The 25,039-nt window shown below is 43.2% G+C and overlaps 1 protein-coding gene across 1 annotated transcript in view; it reads right to left on the bottom strand.

The window, feature by feature from the left end:
- Nucleotides 1–24,769, bottom strand: part of LOC119427565 (probable E3 ubiquitin-protein ligase HERC1) — a gene marked incomplete at its 5' end in the record, with an annotated part of 118,997 nt that extends 94,228 nt beyond the window's left edge. Inside the window, 6 exon segments of the mRNA XM_037695202.1 lie at nt 198–336; nt 518–687; nt 23,962–24,064; nt 24,147–24,269; nt 24,353–24,508; nt 24,588–24,769. Coding sequence (XP_037551130.1) covers nt 198–336; nt 518–687; nt 23,962–24,064; nt 24,147–24,269; nt 24,353–24,508; nt 24,588–24,758 — 862 coding nt within the window.
- Between the last annotated feature and the right edge of the window lie 270 nt (nt 24,770–25,039).

The raw sequence follows: 25,039 nt of genomic DNA, 5'->3' as shown, positions 1-25,039 counted from the left end.
TGTTATAACACACTTTTCCCAATCAAGCTGAACAATTTGATATCAGAATATTTTTAATAGCACAAAGTCTGCAGAAGTAACTTGATTGTAAAAAGACATTTCAGAACCTATAAACAGTCAGAAAAACTGTATGCACAGTGTCTCTGCATTCACACAAGGACTGGACTGGGATTTTCCAGTTAGACTGTGTAACTAACCTGGTGCGCGAGGCGGAACACAGGGAGCTGTCCAGGCTGCGCTGTGGCAGCGTCCTGCAGAGATCTGGTTGATGCTCTTGCCCTGCAGCACTGTCACCAGAGTAGGTTCTCTTACATGGTTGGTGTGGCCCAGACCCAGCTGCACAACACAGTCCAAAACTCAAGTCAACAATTCTGAAGTTACCAGATAACAGAATATTTGAGGCAAGCAAGACTATTTGTTGTCAAAATTTGAGGTTTGAATAAATCTGCAGTAAAATTAATTATTTTAGTTTTACTGGCAGTAACGTTAACACTGGGAATGAGTTTTTTCATAGTACCTGTCCCTCTGAGTTGCTGCCCCAGGTGTAAACATCTCCTATGGAGGAGAGCACCAGAGTGTGTTCAGCTCCTACAGCCACATCCTGGATATGGATCTCTGACAGCGCTGGCACCTGCTGAGGTCGGTTATGGTTTCGAGCTCGACCTTCTGGCAAACCAATCAGGCGGTCTTCAACAAAAAGAGATATTGACATGATCACAGAGTTGTATGTCCAAAACTATAAATTACCTTTAATATCAGTGTGTCTCAAGTTACTATAATTAGTAAGGGCATTTTGGGCTCTGCTTTAACCTCCCATAGAGCAGTGGTGTGATGCTCAGGGGAGGACGATTTAAGGTGCTCCAATTTTGCCTACCGCAGAAAACAGAACCTCCTCGTCAGATAGCCCCATGGTACACCTTCACCCAGGCAGCATCATGGCCTCTTCATTTCAAAACCCACGAATGGCCTAAAACCTAGCTCTCCCAGCCGCCCTGCTCAGGCAAGAGGTGGGACGGGGTTGGACTTGTGTAAGACTCTGACGCTGCCAGCAGCTGCCCCTCTCAGACAACCTACCCTAGGCTCCCAGTCATGGAAGAACAGGATGTCAGCCGTCAGACCACGGCGCTCTTCCGGTTCTTTTTGTTCCCAGGTGGAGAGGAAACTCACACAAACGCAATAAAATCAAAAGAGGTAAATTGTGTTTACCCTTGTAATGTTGGTAAGGCAGGAAAAATTATAAGCTCAGCGCTGAGGTGTCTGTCTGACCCGTCGCAATGGGGATCACCTTCCGCCCCCAATGTAAGGGAACGCCCCAGATTATGTTGGCCCTTGGCTCTGCCTTCACATCCGGCGAGCACAGCCTATCAGAGTGTATGAGTGGGGGACAATGTGTGACCACACCAGTCTTAACTGTTACTGGCAGTGGATAACTAGGCTGGAGTGCAACTCTAAGTGTTGGAAGCAAGCAAAACAGAAAAAATGACTCCTTATCTGGTGCCAAGTCTGGGATCATTCATTGTGAGCCGCTGAGGTTGGTCTCATCTGATCAGAACCAGGTTATAAATCAGCCTCTGAGTAGACTAGACTGGGGGCCCCCAGCATGGTTGAATTAGGACAATTCTAACAAGGGCAACTTGACAGCCCCACCCGCTCACAGGTGGAAAAGCTGGATGTTCCCCATTAACCTGTTCTGAACATCTGGCAAAAAAAGTGTGTCAATACGATGCCCTTTCACAAAATGTTGTCTAAATTGGGAAACATTAGTTGATAAAGATAATTAAGAATGCCTCTGAGCAACTAAAAACAGATAAAGAAGAATCTGAGAAAAACTCAACGACCTGAAACCCCAACTCCAATTAAAGACATTTTGCAAATTGTACTTGTCTCAAAACAAACATTTGACCAAGTAGGGGGGGAAAAATCAGTTTCGTGTTGTGTGTTTCCTTGACTGATGAAGCCTTCCGGATGGAAGGTGAAACGTTTCAGAAAAAAAAAGAAAAATAAACTGTCCAGATGAATTGACTGAAAATTGTTGGATTGTATACCTGGATTATTGAGCATGAACTATTTTTGGTTTTAAACCAGTTTGACATGACTGTCGATGAGGAAGAGGGCTGGCACAAGAGGAGGGGGTGTGCCAAAGACACCACCTTAGCACCAACATAACAGTTTTTTTTTTCACTTTGGAGTGAGCTGTTTGGGGGAAGAATCAGTTTTGTGTTGTGTGTTTCCTTGACTGATGAAGCCTTCCGGATGAAAGGTGAAACATTTCAGAAAAAAAAAAAAAGAAACTGTCCAGATGAACTGACTGAAAATTGTTGGAACGTATACCTGGATTATTGAGCATGGACTATTTTTGGATTTGACCAAGTAAATATCAGATATCTATAAAAAATTAAGTCAGGTCCTCTGGGCAGATTCTTCGTGTTGAAACGTTTTGTCTTTTATCCAAAAGACTTCTTCAGTCTGAGGAGCTGCAACAAAGCTATGTTTACATGAACAAAAATATTTGACCGATTGAAACGTTTTCAGATTAAATAATTAAAATGTATCGTTTACATGGGTAGAATCCGTACACGACGAGCATTTACATGCAGCAGGCTTTTAGTCTGAATAGAAGTACTGACATGTCTAAGATGGCCGCGCTCAGAGCAGTTGCAGCTTCACAGGATACCAGTACTATCCCAGTTTTGAAAAGTTTTGATATTGACTCTGTGCCTGACTCCGCACGATTTATGCGTGTGAACTATAGCCGAACCGAACTGATGAGAATAGGAGCAGATTTGCCACGAAATATAGCAGAAATCAGCAACGACCTCAAAACTACGCTCGGCAGAATGCAGATCTTAAAGTCATCTACCTGGAAGTTGCAGCAGAGGCATTCCAGCGGGCAGAAGAGGAAGAGCTGCTCCCGGCTTAAGAGGAGAGGATGCCGGGAGGGGGTTATGGTGAGGCTATGAGCTAACGCTAAAGCCGGAAAACTCCCAATGCCGCCTCTCTTTCTGTCGAACGTCCGCTCATTGGACAACAAGATGGATTTGTTTCGTCTGAGAGCGAACGCCTCAGAAGAGATGATGAATTGTGCGGTGCTTTGCCTCACGGAAACATGGATTATAAGTGAAACGTCGGATACAGTCTTCCAACTGGATGACAGACTCTTTGTTCGAGTGGACCACTGCAGCGAGCTAACGGGGAAATCACGGGAGGCGGAGTATGCATTTACATGAGTAAAAGTTGGTGCACGAACTGTACTGTTGTAAATAGCTCATGCTCGAAGGCTTTGGAGCAACTATCAGTAAAATGTCGACCACAGTATCTACCCCGCAAATTCACAGTGACTTTCATCACAGTTGTTTACATTCTTCCGAATGCTAATGATGCCCTGCAGGAGCTACATGATATCTTAAGCTCACCGCAGAACAAACACCCTGAGGCTCTTTACGTGGTAGCCGGAGACTTTAAACACATGAATCTAAAGGACTGCCTCCCAAGTTTTTACCAGCATGTGGGCATACGTACCAACACATGGAAACAACATGCTAGACCGTGTTTATGCCAACATAAAAGATGCATACAAAGCCGAACCCCGCCCCCACTTAGGACTGTCAGACCACATCTCAATCTTCATGGCTCCTGCTTACATGCCCCCGCTGAGACGCTCCAGACCAGTACAAAAGAAAGTTAAATGTTCGATCCAGGACAGTGGCCCCATATTGAGAGATTGCTTTGATCGAACAGACTGGCAGGTTTTCAGAGAAGCTGCTGAAAATGAAGGCTCACTTGATCTGGACCAATACGCATCCTCAGTTCTGGGTTACATTAGTACATGTACTGACACCGTCTCCACCATAAGATATGTTAAAAGCTACCTGAACAGAAAACCTTGGCTGAATGCAAAGGTGCGCACCCTGCTGGAAGCCAGGAACACTGCCTTCAGGTCTGAAGACTCAGAGGAGCTGAGTAAGACAAGGAAAGAGCTGGTTGCTGGTCTTAAGAGGGCCAAGGCCACATAAGCACAGAGGATCGAAGGTCAATTCATCTCACAAGACCCTCGGAGCATGTGGAGGGCCATTAAGTGCATAACAGATTATAAAGGAAGGAGCGAACAATTCCCCAAAGACCCATCTCTGCCTGATGCCCTCAACAAGTTCTATGCACGCTTTGAACAGACCACCCAGCACCAGACTCACCTCACCACCAGATGAAGAGCATCTCAGCATGACCTCAGCAGAAGTAAGGAGTACCTTCAGGAGGATTATTCCGCACAAAGCAACCGGCCCAGACAACATCCCCGGAAAAGTGTTGAAAGAATGTGCCGATCAGCACTGCGAGGTGCTGGCAGACATCTTTAACACCTCACTTACCCCGGAGACAGTACCTGAAGACTGTCACCATCATCCCAGTCCCAAAGAGCTCTACAGTGACTGGTCTTAATGAATATTGGCGAGTGGCCCTCACCCCGATAGTCGCTAAATGCTTCGAAAAACTGGTCATGGCCCACAACAAAACAACCATCAACGAGGACCCTCATCAGCACGCATACCACGAGAACTGATCAACAGAGGATGCCATCTCCTCGGTGGTCCACACTGCGCTCAACCACCTGGAGCAGAAAGACTCTTACGTCCATATGCTGTTTATGGACTTCACATCTGCCTTTAACACCATGATCCCCCAAACCCTGATGGACAAACCATTCACACTAGGACTAAGCCCCTCCATTTGCAACTGGGTACTAGACTTCTTAACAAACAGACCACAGTTAGTGAGGATCCACAACTTCTCCTCCTCCACCATAACCCTCAGCACTGGCTCTCCTCAGGGATGTGTGTTGAGCCCCCTCCTGTTTTCTCTGATCACGTATGAGTGTGCAGCTACCCATCCAGGCTGTCACATTGTAAAGTTTGCAGATGATACAGCGGTGGTGGGATGCATCACAAACAATGATGAGTCCAGCTAAAAGCAAGACGTGGAACACCTGGAGAGCTGGTGCAAAGAGAATAACCTTCACATCAATGTGAAGAAGACAAAGAAGATGATTGTGGACTTCAGAAGGAACAAACACACCTACACCCCCCTGAACATAAGAGGATCTGTGGTGGAAGTGGTCTCCAGCTACAAGTACTTGGGTGTACACATGAATGACAACCTCAGCTGGAGCAACAACACCACCAGCCTGATGAAGAAAGCTCATCAGAGACTCTACTTCCTCAGACGGCTGAGACGAGCTGGTCTGGAAGATCAGTCCTCACCTACTTCTACAGGTGTGCAGTGGAGAGCATCCTGTGCTCCAGCATCAACGTGTGGCATGGAGGCTGCACAGCTGCAGAAAGAAAAGCTTTGCAGAGAGTGGTGAAGGCTGCACAGAAGATGTTGGAGTCAGCATCTCCATCATCACAGACATCTACACCTCTAGATGCATGAAGAGGGCCAGCTGCATCATGAAGGACCCCACTCACCCAGCACACACACTTTTTGCCCCGCTCCCCTCAGGAAGGAGGTTGAGGAGCATTAAGTGTAGAACCACTAGACTGAGGAACAGCTTCTACCCTGAGGCTGTTAGACTCATGAATCTCTAACTAGAATAATCACTGTGAAAAATCACATCATGTTGCTGCTGATCTGTTTCATGTTGCTGCTGATCTGTTTCAATGTTGCTGCTGATCTGTTTCAATGTTGATGTGTTCATGTGTGCTCATCTGCTCACACAGACTCATGGTCATGTTCGTGCTGATGTTCGACGTAATGTTTTTATACTATCAGTGGTTAGTGTATTTTTACTTGATGCTTTTATTAATTCATATCTTGGATGTTATCATTGTTTTACATTTTGTTGTTGGATGTAACTGGGACCCTGTGTATATAATTTAATTCCACCACATGTTCCACATGTGCTGCGAACAACAATAAAGAATCTCTGACTCTGACATGTGCCTTAAAAAAACACTCAAGAAGAAATTCTACTTCCGGTTTACTTCCAGGATGAACGTAAACAAACCTGAGCACCCAAAATGGACCCGCGACAGGTATTAATGATGGTGGAGACGTTCCTGCACTCCCTGACTAAGCTACAGGTAATATCAATCAATCAATCTTTATTTATACAGGTAAATCCCATTGAGCCTCGAGGACTCATTTACAAGAGAGACCTGATTTCAACAAAGAAAGATGACAACAATGGACAACAGCAACAACAATAAGCAGTTATAAAAACTCATACTACAGTTTTTTTTTTTGTTTTTTTATAACAAATAGGATGGCTAAAAGGAAAAAGGTAACAAAACAAAAAAAACAGCTAGATTCCAAGACAAATGTATAAAACTAAAAACAGGAACATGTCTGCATTGGTCCCTGCCAGGAGTCCAACAGATTCTTAAAGCCACTTAGAGAGGTCAAGGTCGAGAGCTTCAAATCTTTTTGTAAGATATTCTAGGAAACAGGAGCGGAGTAGGAGAAGGTCCTTTTGTCTAGTTCAGTCCTCACTGAGGGAACACTGCAGGTAATAATGTCCTGAGAGCGCACTCCGTAGCTGCACTCACGCAGAGACATGTAGGAGGAGATGTATGAAGGCAGCAGACCAAGAAGTGATTTAAAGATGAAAATGTACCAGTGAGAGAGTCTGCGTGAAGTTAATGATGTCCAGTTAACCAATGAATACAGGGTGCAGTGGTGGGTACGATAATCACAGCCAGTTATGAATCTTAGTGCACCATGATAGACAGCATCCAACATCTGCAGGGTTCTTGTAGGAGCGTTCATGTAAATAATGTCACCAAAATCAATGGAGGGAAGGAAAGTCACAGATACAAGGCGTTTTCTAGCATTCAGGGTTAGACAGGATTTGTTTCTGAAAAAGAAACCCAGTTTAACTTTCAGTTTCTTTACCAAGTTTTCCACATGGAGCTTAAAAGAAAGATGTGAGTCGACCAAGATACCCAAATATTTATAGGAATCAACAAACTCAATGGGGACACCATTTGAGGATAAAATCGGAGGAAGAACTGCTGGGACCAACTTCCTATTTGAAAAAAGCATCCCTTTGGTTTTTTCGGCATTTAGGACAAGTTTGAGGCGGAACAAATCAGTCTGGATGTAGTTAAATGCAGATTTCAAAAGCTGGAAAGCCTTATCAACTGTTTTAGCTCGACAATAAACAACTGTGTCGTCAGCATAGAAATGTATGGATGCATTAGGGATGTTTTTACCTACATTATGTCTGTAGATTGTAAAGAGGGTGGGTCCTAAGACTGAGCCTTGTGGTACACCATTGTTGAATGTTAAATAACTGGAGGAAGTACCATTATGTTGAACACATTGCCTCCAGTCTGAAAGATAGTTAGAGAACCAACCAATGGTGTGATCTGAGAAACCGATTTCTGAGTTTATGACACAAGATGTTATGATCCACAGTGTCAAAAGCTTTAGACAGGTCTAAGAAAAGTGCAGCACAATAATCCTTAGCATCCAGTGCTTCAACAACATCATTAAGAACCTTCAGTGAAGCAGTGGTTGTGCTGTGTTGTTTCCTGAAACCAGATTGATGGAGAGGTAAGATGTTAAATGAGTCCAGGTAATTTTTGATTTGAGAGTTTATCAGTTTTTCTAGAACCTTGGCTAAAATGCAGAGTTTAGAGATTGGTCGATAGTTGTTCAGTGAGGTGGGGTCTCCTCCCTTCAGCAAAGGAAGAACAAAGGCTGTTTTCCAAGTGTCTGGGATGGAGTTTTGTCTTATGGAGAGATTGAAGATGTGGGTCACAGGGACTGTGATGATATGAGCAGCCAGCCTTAAGAAATAAGGTGGAAGTTCATCTGGACCTGCAGATTTTTTAGGATCAAGATCTTTTAACAGTTTATTGACCTCACTGACTGAGAATGGAGAAAAAGAGAAGGTGTGATTAACTGAGGATTGACTTGTAGGAGGGATTTGATTTATAGAAGTTTGGTTATTAAGTGAAGTGGCTGATTTTTTGTTAGTAACTGTGTCAAATAAAGAACCAGAAGCAACAAAATGTTTGTTGAAACAGTTCAGGATCTCGTGCTGATTTGACACAGGAACAGAGTTAACGAGAAGTTGTGATGGGAGGTCAGATGATTGGGTGGTGCCTGAGAGAGATTTGATGGTTTTCCAGAATCTGTTAGGGTCATTTAGATTTTTGGAAGTCTGAGATAAGAAATAGTTTTGTTTTGCTGCTTTGACAGCAGTTGTGCATTTATTCCTCATCTGTCGAAAACTCAACCAATCAGTGTCTGAGTCAGATTTTCTCGCTGTGGCCCAAAGATGGTCTCTCCTGTGCAGGAGGTCAGCTAGCTCTGGAGTAAACCAGGAGCTGTCTCGTCCCTTTATTCTGAACTGACGAAAAGGAGCATGTAAGTTCAGGAAATAAATGAAATTATTATGGAAATAGTTCCAAGCAGAGTTCACGTCATCAGTTAACAGAATATGATGCCAGTCAAAGTGAGACAGATCCCAGAGGAATGACTGTTCACAGAAATGTTTCAGATCCCTTTTTTTAATTAATCTGGGCTTAGAAGGTGGAAGTTTAATATCTCTCAAAGCCGCTGTCACACAATGATCACTCAAAAGATCAGCGAATACACCTGTACCAGGGAATTTGTGAGGCATATTATGCCCCTTTTCCACCGTCACAGAGCGGATCAGATCAGTTCGGGTTGGTTCAGATCGGTTCGGGTCTGTTGTGTTTCCATGTACATTTCTGGACCGGCTCTGTAGGCGGGGACTAGAATCCAACTCGTCTTACCACCTGGTGGCGGTAGTGCTCCCTTAAGCTACTTACTAGCCACCACTAAACGTATTAGAAGAAGAACACCCTGAAGGTTTTGTCACAGATGTTGTGGAAAAGATGTCATGCTCTAATGGAGTACCTCATGAGCTGTAACTTTTAAACCTGATTCATAATCCTACCTTACTGCCTTCCCTGCTGCTTTAAACCCATGTGTTTTTCATTTTAGTATAGATTTTTACAATAAAGATGTATTAAAAATATCTTCACTTTTATTATTTGCAGATATGCACAAGGTTCATGTTAAAATTGCAAAACATCCCACTGTGCTGTAATCTTTGAAACTGCTTTTACAATAAGATACAGACTTGAAAACAATTAGATTAAATTTTGTCCTTGAATTTTAAAGGTTTGTCTTTCATTAAATTAAAACATAAATTTATTACTTATTAATCTAAAAAAAGTTAAGTCTGGTCCTCTGGACATTCAAAAAACAAAACTAACAAAAAACATTTATTGTTTATTTATTATGAACTGTATTGTTTGTTTTGTGAATGTCCAGAGGACCAGACTTAACTTTTTAGATTTTTTTACCTGGATTATTGAGCAGCATCAGGATATTACTTAATAAATAGTCAGTTGGTCTGTGAACACCATGGGGTCCTAGAAGAGTTGAAGAGGTGGATGTTGATGTCTGTGCCTCCCTGGTGAAGATGCTGCTCCCACAACCCTGAAGCAGAAGAGGATGGATGGATGGATGGATGGATGGATGGATGGATGGATGGATGGATGGATGGATGGATGGATGGCTGGATGGATGGATGGATGGATGGATGGATGGATGGATGATGGATGGATGGCGAAGGAGGAGACCATCAAACAGCAGGAGTGGTCAGTTCAGGTGAACTCCTGCCTGTTTGCTTCAGATCAGCTGTTCAAATCTCTGCAGGTTCAAATAAAAGGTGCACCAGGACTTTCAGCTGAATCTCTCAGGCCACAGTTGTATGGACGATAAACGATAACTGCTAAAAAATAACTGATAAATGATAAATGATAACTGATAAATGAAAACTGATAAATAACTGATAATTGATAACTGTCCTTTCTGAATTTTTGACTGTTTCTGTCTCACTTCATCCTAGAACAAAACATTTATAACATAATAACAGTTGAGCAGATTCTGGTAATCTTTTCTTAGGATCCATTAAAGATCAAATGCAACTGGAAATTCTTCTCAATTTCCAGTATGAATTTAAACAAACACTTTATGAACTTAACATTGTAAAATTTGTTTAGGAAATTTAATGTTCAAGGACACCACTTAAGAAAAAGATTGTTTAATAGGAAAAGTAAGAAGTGAAAAATGTATAAAAATAAAAACTACTGCGTCCAACTAATGATTGTGTATCTGTGTGTCCCTCGTCTCACGGGCTTCATCCAGAAGAAGACACAAGTGTTGTTCCTGCTGTGTCCGCTTCAGTTCTTCATGTTCATTCAGTGATGAAATAAGACTTTTCTTTACTGGACTCTTTTCTCTTTCTCTTCACTAGAAAGAAGAAAAAGTGGTTAATTCAAGCTACATACTGTTTTTGAATAAATGCATGAAACAAAGAAAGGTGCTGCTAACAGCTATAATAGATATATTAATAATAATAAACTGATCAAATAAGAAAATGAAAAATAAATTGATTTAAAAATAATGAAAATGATAATAATGGATATATGAATCAGAAAGTATTATACAGATGCAGATATTATTTGTCATTCGCACCACATGTGGTCCATGTGGTGGATCAAAATTATGTTCACAGGGTCCCAGTTACATCCAACAACAAAATATAAAAGAAAAACAGTAATAAGATCTAAGATATGAACTAATAAAAACATCAACTAAAAATATAAGCTCTAATAGCATAAAAACATTAAACACAATACGCAGAACAGCAGCACGGACATGAGTCTGTGTGAACAGACGAGCACGAATGAACACAGCAACATGAAACAGATCAGCAGCAACATGAAACTGATCAGCAGCAACATGAAACTGATCAGCAGCTACATGATGTGATTCTTCACAGTGTTATATATTCATAAGGCTGCACAAACTCAAGTTCATGTTGCTGTTTGACGTATTGTTTTGATTGTTTACTGCTATTAGTGCTTAGTGTTTTATTAGTAGATGTTTTTTAGTTGATATTTTTCTTAATTCATATCTTAGATCTTATTACTGTTTTTATTTTACATTTTGTTGTCTGTAACTGGGACCCTGTGTACATAATTTCATCCCAATTCAGTATTTATTCAACATTTTATTTTTTCACTTTAAAAATAAAACAAATCAAGTCCTTATCGGCACAAATAAAGTGATGTGGAACATGTTGCATCTGTTCTTACCGAGCACAGAAGCTGCAGCGTTGTGCTGCTCTGTGAGGTGCAGCTGGGCTGTGATGGAGCTCTGTCAGGTGCAGACTCCTCTGATGGAGCTCTGTCAGGTGTAGACTCCTCTGATGGAGCTCTGTCAGGTGTAGACTCCTCTGATGGAGCTCTGTCAGGTGTAGACTCCTCTGATGGAGCTCTGTCAGGTGCAGACTCCTCTGATGGAGCAGGAGCAGGAGCCGGGAGGCTTGGAGGGTTTAATGTGGAGTTTAGAGATGAACCATCACGCGCTGAAATACGTTCTGGATAAAATACAGTGAGAAACGGGACCGGAGGACAGTTAGCGTTTATGCAAATTAGCTTAGCATCGTAGCACCGACGTTGTCCTATTATGGCGTCAGCCTCTTTTGTTAGTTAAAAATATGTTCAGAACCGATGGGATGAGTAACTTAAAATATGTTTAAAGTTAGAAAACACTCACCATCTTCTATAAATGGTTCAAGTAGAGCAGTAGTCGTGTCCAAACCACCCTCCAATCCTCCATCTAGCTCGCTTTGACTTTTTTCGTCGGCCACCAAGCACAACAACACCTGCACTTCTGCATTTGACCACGGCTTTGATATTATTGTTGTTGTATAGCTTCAAAATACTAAAAGATACACTCCTCGTGTTATCGCTAATGGCAAGCGGTAGAGAAAAAAATGGTGGATCGGGTTGTTTGGAAAGACTCCACAGACTCCTCCCCCCGACCAATCAGTGACCGACAGTGTTTCTGACGTCACGGCGCGGCTCGCTCGGAACCCTTGAGAAGCCAGGCCAGAATTTAGCGAGGCGAGCCGGTTTCTGGAACAGTGGAAAGACCTCAAACGCGCTTCAACCCGGAAATATCCGACCCGCGCCGTGACGGTGGAAAAGGGGCATTAGTTAGAAACAGGTCTAAGATGGAGGAATTGTCAGGGTGGCTTTTATTTAATCTGGTGGGGGAGTCAATCAGTTGGGATAAATTAAAAGACAAGCAACATTCATTGAATTTGTCACAGAGGGGGGTCAACTTACACCAATCAATGTTGAGATCTCCAGCTAAAAAGACCTCTGTGAATTTTAAATTACCAAGGAATTCCTTAATGACATTTAATGCCTCAGGAGAAGCTGATGGTGGACGATAGCAGCAGACTACAGTTAAAACCTGGCCTCCATTCAAGGTGATGTTTACAGATAAGGCTTCAATAAAGATCATTTTGAGCTCTTTCAAAGTTTCTAGTAGAAATGTTGTGTTGCTCACTGACCAGTTTTGCTTCCCCAACATGGTAATATTATTAGCATTAGCCAGGTGGAAATACGTGAGGTAGACATCGGTCGCACAAGCGCAGTCAGGTCAGTTTTCCACGATCGGAAACAAATGAACAGATTAAGTGTTTACATGCACACCATTGGGATTATGAATTGGCATAAACCACCCCTCTCATTCTGATTACAAATTCTTTCAGATCGAGCTGAATCAGCAAAAAAAAAATCAGAACGGGGTGTTTACATGACGCATTTTTATTAAGAATGGCCGTTTATGCCGATTACTTATGTCCATGTAAACATAACTTTAGTGGATCAACCAGTTTGTTGTTGACATCCAGAACTAGCTGTTCACACGATCAAGGAGGAAAATCAGTTTAACAATGGATCATTAGCACCTGATGGCTGTTTACTATTCACAGGGGGCTGAGTGATACTAGCAATCACAGCATTGTAAGAGGGGGACAGTCTCAAAGATGGCCTCCTTTACTCCTCTCTCAAACCATCGTTCCTCTCTGTCCAGGATGTGCACATCTTCATCCCTGAAAGAGTGACCGCTGGCCTGAAGATGAGTGTAGACCTCAGAGTCCTGGCCTGATGGTGTAGCAACATCATCAGTCATTTCCAGGTTTCATTAAATTATTTCGAGTAGTTTAGAAGTTATTGGCCAGACGAGCAAAGCGCTTGTATAATTTTTGACCTTGAATTATGACCTTGACCATGGAGTTGGTGTTATGAAAATTAGATGAGACACTCTGTCTGGTGATGATGCGTGCGTACGAAGTTGTGTTAAATTTTCATGAGCTGATCAGAACTTATGGCGAAAGAGCTATGTACTATCATCATTGTATGTTCACATACTATGATGAAACTGGTGCTCTGCATTTAACCCACCACACCTGAGACACACCCAGGTGGAGTGCCCGGGGGGCAGTTAGGTAATAAGTGTTTGGCTCAAGGACACTACAACATGGAAATGGCGGGGAGATGAACCTGTGACTTTCTGGTTACAAGTAACTCACAGTCTCTTATGTTCATATACAACATGTACTTTCTATAATTCACACTGAAATTACACAGTAACACACAGAATTTACTATTTCTGTAAAAGGTCATCATCCCACTAAACATTAGACGTCAAATGGATGTGCAGATTGTGTTTATACTGAGTCCGTCAGTCAAGACCAATTATGGACGTCTCCACGACATGCAAACAAGATCCACGTCTAACCATGACCTCACTTGTACGTCAATATAAAGTCGAATGTTTGAACGTCAGACTTGGAGGTCATATAGACATCCAAGACAGGTGTGCTGTAGTGAATCATAATTTTTATAACCATAAAATTTACAATCATAATTTATAATCATAAAAGAGTAACTGTACACTGTGCACAGTTACTCTTTTATTATTATAAATTTGCACTGCTTCATTCATAAACCAACTATTGCTATTTTCTCTCGAAGCTATTTCTGTTAATCCAGTAAAGAGGATAAAGGAAAAAAAAATTGAGTGAGGACAGAGGATGCAGAGGACAGTGAGGTGGAGGAGGATGACTTGCTGTGGCGACCCCTGAAGAGGGAAAAGCCAAAAGAAGAAGAAGAAGACACGGTAATCTGTTTCTGGGCGGTGACACTGTCTATAGTGGTGGAGATGTGGTCCAGTACAGATGACGCGTACTGTTCCAAGTCTGTGTCAGTGAACATCTTCCAATTAGTGTTTTTGAACTGGTCCTGGAGCACAGCGTCTGTCTCCTTTGGCTACACTTTTATTGTCCTCACAGTGGGTTTCACACGTTGGATGAGTGGTGAGTACCGAGGTGTGAGGAAAAGGGAGAGATGGTCCAATTGTCCAATGTGGGAGAGGGGTGTTGCTTTGTATGCTCCAGCCAGGTTGGAGTAAACATGGTCCAAAGTCTTGTCCCCTCTGGTGTGGCAGGATACATGTTGGTGGAATCTGGGGAGGACTGCCTTCAAGTTGGAGTGGTTAATGTCACCAGCAACAATAAAAGCAGCTTCAGGGTGTTTGGTCTGGTGTTTGGCTGCATAAAGTTCTTTCATAGGCAGCTTAGCATTAGCATCTGGGGGGATATACACTGCAGGAAGTATGATAAAAGTGAGTTCTCTGGGGAGATAATTCAATTCAGTTCAATTGAATTCAGAAATACTTTATTAATCCCAGAGGGAAATTATTTGTTGTTGTAACTCGTTATCCTCATTTCATTAAGAGATGTTATAGATGCTGATGGCTGTAGACAGGAACAATCTCTTGTTAAGGTCCATCCCACAGTGGATCCTAAGAAACTGGTTGCAGATGCCGTCCAATCCGTCCATCCAGACTCGTCTGGCCTCTCGGTTCCCCTCGGGCTGTAGGACCGCCCAAATGCTGGGCAGAACTCCTCCCAAAGCAATGGCCACTCCTCCCAGCAGACTGCCAAGCTCCTCGTCGCTGCGGACAGCCAACTGTAGGTGCTGAGGGACGATCCTGTCCTTCCGCTGTCATGAGCCGTGTTTCCTTCTAGTTCCAGGATCTCAGTGGTTAGGCACTTGAGCACAGCTGGCAGGGAGATGAGAATGCGTCCATAGAACATCCTTTTCAACTCACTTGAGATTTGGGGCTATAGTTGAGATATTATTTGAGCTTTTGAGATGTTAATCAGCTGCTGTTGGTTGTAGAAAACTGCCTTGTTGCCATGGTTACGCATCATAACAAATGTCCAAAACAAAAAAAAATTCAGTAAAAATCCTTCCAGCTGCACAGCATCTGATACCAGAGGAAACAGTCATCCAAAAAATTGTGATTTACATCCAGCAAAAGAGGAATTAAAGTTTCCAAAAACAAAATCTCAAAATTAATGTAACAGAGATGCTCCAACATGCAGCCACCTTGAGCGGCGCAATTCGTTTATAGAATCAACTCGCTGTACATCCTCCAACTACGCCAACGTGCAGGGCCACGTGCCTTCTTTATGTGGGCGGAGCTACCATAGGACTGTAGAAGAGGCTCGACAAAGCTGACCAAAGTAAGGTCTGCATCTGACCATTATAAACTCCACATTAGGTGAGCATTGTCTCTCGGTAGCAGCAGAGTCTGTGCACCAAACCTTGTTGATATAAATGCACAAACCTCCACCTCTGGTCTTGCCGGAGTCCTCAGCTATCCTGTCGGCTTGGTATGTGTGGAGTCCTGCTAACTCAATAGCATTATCCGGGCAGCTGTTGTTTAACCATGTTTCAGTGAAAATCATGATGTTTGAGTCCTCAAAAAGCGTTCAATACAAAAACAACTGGACTTTATTTGTAACAGAAGACGTTTCGCTCCTCATCCGAGGAGCTTTCTCAATTCAAAGAGCAGAGAGTGAGAGATTCAGGTTATAAGGCTGAGTGAGATAAGACACACACACACAAGACACACAAACATATGTAGATTGGCAGTTCACACCTAAACACCTTAACAGTAGGTCTTTGGTCATCTAATTCACAGACGAGGCCCCTCTGTTCCCATCAAGCGTGAAAACCGCCTGGGAATCTGTCTTAAAGTTGCATTATATGTTTTTGAAAGTGGAAATCTGAGGCCTCCTCCTCTGTTAAGAGATGGCTTTTCTCTTTTTACATAAATTGCTTCCTTCACCCCTCTCACAAACCATCTGTGTTCTCGGTCCAAAATGTGCACATTTTGGTCCTCAAAAGAGTGTCCCTTCTCTGTGAGGTGGAGGTGAACAGCTGAGTCTTGTCCTGTGGAGCTGGCTCTCCTGTGTTGAGCCATGCGTCTGTGAAGAGGCTGTTTAGTTTCTCCAATGTAGAGGTCTGGACAGTCCTCACTGCACTGGACCGCATACACTACACCACTCTTTTTGTGTATGGGTGTTTTGTCTTTAGGGTGGACCAGCCTCTGTCTGAGAGTCCTGCTGGGTTTGAAATGTACTGGGATCTTGTGTTTGTTGAAAATCCTTCTGAATTTATCTGATACTCCAACAACATAAGGGATGACAATGTTTTTCTGTCTTTTGTTCTCCTTTTTCTGTTTATTGGTGTGTTTTGTAGATTTCCTCGCTGACTTGACAAAAGCCCAGTTAGGATATTCACATGTTTGAAGAGCTTCTTGAATGTGTTTCTGTTCCTTTTCCTTCCCTTCTTTCTTAATGGGGATGTGTTCCGCCCGATGTTGTAAAGTTCTGATGACAGAGAGTTTGTGTTCTTTGTCATCCCTTATGTTGCTGGAGTATCAGAGAAATTCAGAAGGATCTTCAACAAACACAAGATCCCAGTACATTTCAAACCCAGCAGGACTCTCAGACAGAGGCTGGTCCACCCTAAGGACAAAACACCCATACACAAACAGAGTGGTGTAGTGTATGCAGTCCAGTGCAGCGAGGACTGTCCAGACCTCTACATTGGAGAAACTAAACAGCCTCTTCACAGACGCATGACTCAACACAGGAGAGCCACCTCCTCTGGACAAAATTCAGCTGTTCACCTCCACCTCACAGATAAGGGACACTCTTTTGAGGACCAAAATGTGCACATTTTGGACCGGGAACACAGATGGTTTGAGAAGGAGGTGAAGGAAGCCATTTATGTAAAAAGAGAAAAGCTGTGTCTTAACAGAGGAGGAGGCCTCAGATTTCCACTTTCTTTTTTTTTTTTTTCCCTGAGCTCAGTTTAAGTGTAGAAACATTGTGAAGTGTTTCAATGAACTTATCATCATCGCTCAATTTTTTATTTTTTTATTTTTTTTTAAAGAAAGAGAAGAAAGAAGAATAAATAAATAATAAAAGCGAAGAAGATAAGACGAGAGACCACCATGACAAAACAACATGCACAGCACAATGCCACCCACAATATCACCATGAAACATTCGACATCGCACAATGAATCATCTAGCTTCCACCACTACCCAACCTAGCGTGCATCTGTCAAAGCACCTGAATCCAAACACCCACGCAAGCACGCCCGCCACCACCAGATTTCTCCAAAAGAATGCCCAATAGTGGACGCGGGGGCCCACAGACCCGCCCCCCCAGGACACAATGGCAACATAGGGAGGACCGGAGCCACAGACACACAGCGGCCCACAGGCCCGGGTGACCCCAGCCACCACAATGCAGAGCCTCCAGGAAGCTGCAGCGACGAGCCCACAGGTCCAGCCGGCGACCCATGCCCCCCCCAGGTAGATCCGGCCATGGACACCGAGTCAGATTTCCACTTTCAAAAACCTATAATGCAACTTTAAAACAGATTCCCAGACGGTTTTCACACCTGATGGGAACAGAGGGGCCTCGTCTGTGAATTAGATGAACAAAGACCTACTGTTAAGGTGTTTAAGTGTGAATTGCTAATCTACATATGTGTGTGTGTGTCTTATCTCACTCAGCCTTATAACCTGAATCTCTCACTCTCTGCTCTTTGAATTGAGAAAGCTCCTCGGATGAGGAGCAAAACGTCTTCTGTTACAAATAAAGTCCAGTTGTTTATGTATTGAACGCTTTTTGAATTCATCATGTCCTGGATGACTGAGAATCTTCACCAGCATATTGCTAAACATTTTGGGAAGGATACCCCAGGAGCAGTGCGTGAGTTTGAGAAGATGTCAAGGAAGTTTGCAGACTACAGGAATCATCTTCGTTTCAGTCTGAGATGCAGACAAGAAAAACTCATCCCCAGCAGTTTGAAACTCAACTCCACGATCAAAGCACACAGAGCAGAAGGAATACTCCTGAAAGCTCAAAACAAGCTGCTCAGTGAGAGAATAAGACAGATCCACTAAACCATTGAAGCTCTCTCACTCAAAATGGATCAGACCCTCCAGAAGCTGTCTACTCTGCTACCATTTCTTCTGTTGGAAGAAGTTTCTTGTTTTGTTGAAAAGGCCCAGCTATCACAGCATCAAAAGAGCAAGGAACGTCAAAAAAGTAAGTTTCTAAAATTACAGCGGAGAGCTGTTTTCTCATCACAAACTACCAGTCAAGATCAGGAGGTTGTTGCCAACACTAATTTTCAGGACCAGTGGGTTAGAAATTTGTCTAACAGAACATTGACACAACCTGAGAAAGATGTGCTGGCAAAAGGACTAAACTTTGCCATCTCCCCTCAAGAAATACCTGTTGTGGAACTAATCACGGCCACTGAATCCGCGATTAGGAACAACAACTTGACGGAAGGAGACGCAGAACAGCTCAGAATGGAAATATCAGCAACCCTCTCCAGTGCCAAACCGCCTCCTTCAAACCTCACACCACAGGAAAGGAAAGCTGTAACATCACTCAGCCAGGACCAAAACATTACCATTTTACCAGCTGATAAAGGAAGATGCACAGTAGTCCTCAACACTTCTGATTACCAGAAAAAAATAACGACACTACTGAGCGACAGCAACACCTACGAGACCCTGAAGAGGGACCCAACCAGTGCCTACAAAAAGAAAGTCACAGATAACCTGCAAAAACTTGAAAAGGAGAAAACAATCAATCGATTGTTGTATTATAGAATGTACCCAGGGGAAGCCACTCCCTGTCTTTATGGACTTCCAAAAATACACAAAGAAGGAACACCACTCAGACCCATCATCAGCAGCATGAACTCAGTGACATACAATATTGCTAAACATCTGGCTGGTATTTTAGCTCCTCTTGTTGGAAACACACCTCATCACATAAAGAACTCCATTGATTTTGCTAACAAAGTTCAACACTTGAAACTAACCCCAGGAGAAACCCTTGTATCATATGACGTGACTTCTCTTTTCACATGCATACCCATCTCTGAAGAAGTAGAAACCGCCAGAAAACAACTTCTACAAGACAAGGACTTAATCAACAGGACCAACTTCACCCCAGACCAGATCTGCACCCTGTTGGATCTCTGCCTCTCCATCACTTATTTCAAGTTCAATGACAGTTTTTACAGACAGAAGCACGGCTGTGCCATGGGATCTCCAGTGTCACCCATTGTTGCCAATCTCTACATGTAGGAAGTGGAACAGAGAGCCCTGAACTCCTATGAGGGAACAACGCCAAGCCATTGGTTCCGAAATGTGGATGACACATAGGTCAAAATCCAAGCTAAGGAAATAGAAGCGTTCACCAGACACATTAACTCGGTCAATAACAACATCAAGTTCACCAGAGAGGATGCAAACGACAACAAACTGCCTTTTTTGGACTGTTTGGTTCAGATGGAAAGAGAGGACAGCCTCAACATTGAAGTTTACAGAAAACCAACCCACACAGACCAGTATCTTCTGTTTGACTCCCACCATCCACTGGAACACAAACTCTCTGTCATCAGAACTTTACAACATCGGGCCGAACGTGTCCCCATGAAGACAGAAGGGAAGGAAAAGGAACAGAAACACATTCAAGAAGCTCTTCAAACATGTGGATATCCTAACTGGGCTTTTGTCAAGTCAGCGAGGAAATCTACAAAACACACTAATAAACAGAAAAAGGACAACAGCAGACGTAAAAACATTGCCATCCCTTATGTTGCTGGAGTATCAGAGAAATTCAGAAGGATCTTCAACAAACACAAGATCCCAGTACATTTCAAACCCAGCAGGACTCTCAGACAGAGGCTGGTCCACCCTAAGGACAAAACACCCATACACAAACAGAGTGGTGTAGTGTATGTGGTCCAGTGCAGTGAGGACTGTCCACACCTCTACAATGGAGAAACTAAACAGCCTCTTCACAGACGCATGGTTCAACACAGGAGAGCCACCTCCTCTGGACAAAATTCAGCTGTTCACGTCCACCTCACAGATAAGGGACACTCTTTTGAGGACCAAAATGTGCACATTTTGGACCGAGAACACAGATGGTTTTAGAGGGGGGTGAAGGAAGCAATTAATGTAAAAAGATCCTGATGCATGCTCAATAATCCAGGTAGAAAAATCCAAAAAGTTCAATCTGGTCATCTGGACATTCAAAAAAACAAAAGCAAAACAAAGCAAAAAAATAAATCTAGAAACGTTTCGTCTCTCATCCAAGAGACTTCCTCAGTCTGAGGTGCTGTTTTCAGCTCAGTCTCTTAAATAGCACCTTCTTAGAGTGGATCAACCAGTTTGCTGCTGACAACCAAAACCAGCTGATCACATGCTCAAGAAGGACCATCAGCCTAACAATGGGTCATTAGCACACTGATGGCTGTTTACTACTCACAGAGGGCTGAGTGATACTAGCAATCACAGCATTGTAAGAGGGGGACAGTTGAACCCGGAGGCCTCCACCCCTGTTTAATGATGGACGATTTCTTTTCACAAAGATGGCCTCCTTTACTCCTCTCTCAAACCATCGTTCCTCTCTGTCCAGGATGTGAACATCTTCATCCCTGAAAGAGTGACCGCTGGCCTGGAGATGAGTGTAGACCGCAGAGTCCTGGCCTGATGATGTTGATCTTCTGTGCTGGGCCATCATTTTGGCCAGTGGCTGTTTAGTTTCCCCGGTGTAAGACTGATCACCCTCCTGACACTGAACAGCATACACAACATTACTCTGTTTGTGCCGGGGGACTGGATCTTTGGGATGAACCAGTCTTTGCCGTAATGTATTTTGGGGTTTAAAAGCCACTGGGACGTTATGTTTAGAAAATAAACGTCTCAGTTTCTCTGATACCCCCTCAACATACGGAATGACCACTGGTCTGGGTTCCTCCTTTTCACCTGATGGCTGACTGGAGTCCTGTTTGGGTTTCTTCTCTGCTTTCAGGAAGGCCCAGTTAGGATATCCACATTGCTCTAGAGACTGTTTTGTGTAGGATTTCTCCTTCTGCCTGGCTCCCGAGCTAGTGGGGATGCTGTCTGCTCTGTGATACAGAGTCCTGATGACTCCTAACTTGTGCTCCAAAGGGTGATGGTAGTCAAACTGCAAATACTGGTCTGTGTGGGTGGGTTTGTGGTACACCTCGGTTTGCAAATGTCCTCTATCCGAGACTGCGACCTCACAGTCCAAGAAAGCCAACTTGCCATTTTTTACATCTTCTCGTGTGAACTTGATGTATTTATCCACAGAGTTGATGTGGTCAGTAAAATGTTGGACTTCCTGAGATTTAATTTTAACCCAGGTGTCGTCAACATACCTGAACCAATGACTTGGTGGTGTCCCTGAAAAGGACGTCAAGGCTCTCTTTTCTACCTCCTCCATGTACAGATTGGCAACAATAGGAGAAACTGGAGACCCCATAGCACACCCATGTTTCTGCCTATAATATTGCTCCCCATATGTGAAGTAGGTTGACTGCAGGCACAGTTTCAAGAGTTGACACAGTTGTTCTGTGGAAAGCGTGGTCCTGCTGCTCAGAGTGGTGTCTGATTTTAATTTTAAACTGACCACCTCTACTGCATCATCAACAGGAATGCACGTAAAGAGTGATGTGACATCAAAAGAGATCATTGTTTCATCAGTCTCCATGATGACATCCCTCACCTTATCCACAAAGTCCATGGTGTTCTGTATGTGGTGTTCTGAGCTGCCAACTAAAGACTAAAGACTGAGCTGAAAACAGCACCTCAGACTGAGGAAGTCTCTTGGATGAGAGACGAAACGTTTCTAGATTTTTTTTTGCTTTGTTTTGCTTTTGTTTTTTTGAATGTCCAGAGGACCAGATTGAACTTTTTTGGATATGGATTGAAATGTCATTCTTTTTTCTGTGTCAAGTGTCGGCATTGGCTGTAACGTGTCATGTGGTTTCAGCATGCAGGCAGGTACAACGCAGACATATGACAAACAGACTACGTGTTTACGTCTATGTCATGTATGTGGTCTATGGTGCTGGTGATGCCCCCAGACGGGGTTCACGTGTGCAGCACGTGTGCTGTCGAACGGCTTCAACTACACACGAGCAGAAAGTTGCTCCGTTTTTCTCTGCAAGAAGAGAGACGGACAGCAGCCTCCCCTCCGCCTCTCAGCATTAGTCAGTCTCTGTGTGTTAAACGGACTCAATCAACATCTCCACGGCCGGACTCGTCTTCATCAAAGAACTCCGAGGACGGAGCTGTGTCTGTGTTTCAGCTGGTAAGTTTACGTTTGTTAACGTTACTGCAGCTTAACACGTACATTGCGGTGAATTAAACTAGAATCCATGTAACACTAACTTTAAGATATTAGTGTGTAAATTTATTTTATCTATGTAACTAAACTCAGAAGTTAACTAAAGAATGACAGTAACAGATAAAGCTTAGCTTGTAAAAATGTGCTCATCCATCCAGTCAGCAGCTTAAACAGTTCATCTAATGTTCACCGTTTATGTTTATCTTCTCCTCACAGGAGCCTCTGACCCAGATTTGAAGACAGAGACAAACAAAAGAAAAGTGAGGTGGGGGCCACTGGACAGTCACAAACTTTGTTGTTAAAAGTTTGCTGCCTTTTTCTACAGTGGAGGCTGCATGGTGGAGGTAAGTTAAGCTGTAAAGGATTTTGTTGACCAGTTAAGCTTTTATCTCTCAGCCTAGATAATGTTTTTTGATCAATAATAACACAACCATGTTATTGTTGATGTTTTGTGTTCTCATGTCAATTAGGGAGATGATCAGAGCACTAAACCCTAGAGAACCACAGAGAAGATTCAGGAAGAGACACAGAGGTGCAGAAGTCTACATCAACCCTACCTCATTGAATCCAGTGACCTGCTGGTGGAATATGAGGGACAATATGTCAGTGCTGTCAAACTGACAACCAGGTATCTGTGTGTGCAACAATCATCATCTACAGCCTCAGAGTGAACACTGCCTACTGCTGGAGACACCATCAGCCAGGAGTGGGCTTGTCTGTGTCCAGAGAAAGCAGACATGTTGATGTTTCTGAAAAAAAACTGTTAAGTGAAAAGGTCCTCAGTGTGTAGCAGTGAGCATTAGACACTGACGTGTCACTGGTTTGTAACTGTTCTTTGGAACTGGAAATTATTTGTTTATTTTTATGTAAGAAAACTGCTTGGAATAGAAATACCAAAGTTAAAAAATAAAACTCACAATTTGAACTGTAATGTGTAACGTAATTTTATTCTTGTTAGAATTAATAGTAATTATAAAATTGGTACCGAAAAAAGAACCGTCTAAGAACCGACACCGAAGTGAAGGTACAGACACCGGTACCGATACCGATTTTTTTTAGAAAGGTACCCAGCCCTTGAGAACGGACATTGGTGAGAAAATGCTGGGTAAGGGCAGCCAGTGTGGTGTAAGTTTTAGCTTAGCTAGCCCTCCGCGTCTACCTCGCCTTTGTTTACATTCTCGGAGCTGTCTGCGTGTACTTCCACCTAGCCGGGAAGAGTAAGCAGCCTCCAGTGTTCTGGAGATCTCTGGGATGAGTCAGAGATAGGCGATAAACCTAGTTTTGAGTCCAAATGTCCAGAAGCCCCTGTCTGCTGTGAAACAGCAACGCCGAGCAATTCTGGATGAATAGTCTGGTCAAAAGTAGATAGAAAATCACTAAATAGCATGTTCTGGAGAGACACTGAGCCTCGTGTTGTTCACGCACTGCCATCGTATTAGTATTTTTTTGTGAGAGGAATTAGATTCTAAATCAAATGTACTATAAAACAGTTAATAAGAAATTAAGGGTACCTTGGCCAAATGTGTAAACATTGCCGTCTTTGGTTAAAGCCACAGAGAACTGAGTTCCACAGGCCACCTTCTTGATGCCGATCCCACAAAGAATATCCACTTTCTAAATTTAAAAGACAATGGTATTAAAAACACAAACATATCTAGCTCAGACCATCTTGTTCAGGTAAAGTTCAGGTGTGTACCTGAGGAGAAGACTTGGCTGTGGAGTTCCCCAGTCCTAGTTTTCCGTAGTCTCCATCACCGAAGGCCCAAACCATCATTCCATCGGTGGAGACAACCAATGTGTGGTTCAAACCACACGCCACCTAAGGAGGAAGCAGAGGAAATCATGGACTCTGAACTTCCTGCTATGGTCTAACACCAAACAATCCTTTTAAAAACTGCACACCTGTCCAACTTGGTAGCCCTCCAGAGCAGTAACCTTCTCTGGAAGTTTCTTGTTGGATGTATTTCCCAGTCCCAGCCTGCCATAATCACCGTTACCAAATGTGAAAAGTTTTCCATCAGCCGTCACCACTGCAGAATGTTTGAACCCACAAGACATCTAGATGGAAAGGAACAAAGAGTTGAGCTGAACATGAGATACATCCTTATTTTCCAACAATGCAAGATCAAATCCTGACCTGCACCACCTCCTCTCCCTGCAATGCTTCAATCTGCCTTGGTCGGCGCTGGCGGTCACTGTTTCCGTGACCTAGCTTGCCATAGTCACCATCGCCCCAGCTGAACACTTCGCCGCTTTCCGTCAGAGCCATTGAGTGACCATCGCTGCCACACGATGTCACCAGTTGCATCACAACAAAACCTTAAGAAAAACGAGAACATCACAGTCAGAGTAGAACTCACAGATCATTATAAAACTGAGTAGAACAGAAAACAAATATTGAGAGCTGCTCTCCTCTCAGCTTCTTTGAACAACAGAGAGAGAGAAAATGGTTGTTTGTCTCATTTGTCTCCAGGTGTCCCTGTGATGGACTGGATACCTGTCCAGGTGTTCCTGTGATGGACTGGAGACCTGTCCATGTGTTCCTGTGATGGACTGGAGACCTGTCCAGGTGTCCCTGTGATGGACTGG

This window comes from Nematolebias whitei, chromosome 2, assembly GCF_014905685.2.
Source record: "Nematolebias whitei isolate Nwh7 chromosome 2, NemWhi1, whole genome shotgun sequence".
Classification (NCBI taxonomy): domain Eukaryota; kingdom Metazoa; phylum Chordata; class Actinopteri; order Cyprinodontiformes; family Rivulidae; genus Nematolebias; species Nematolebias whitei.
This window is presented reverse-complemented; position numbering and strand designations above follow the sequence as displayed.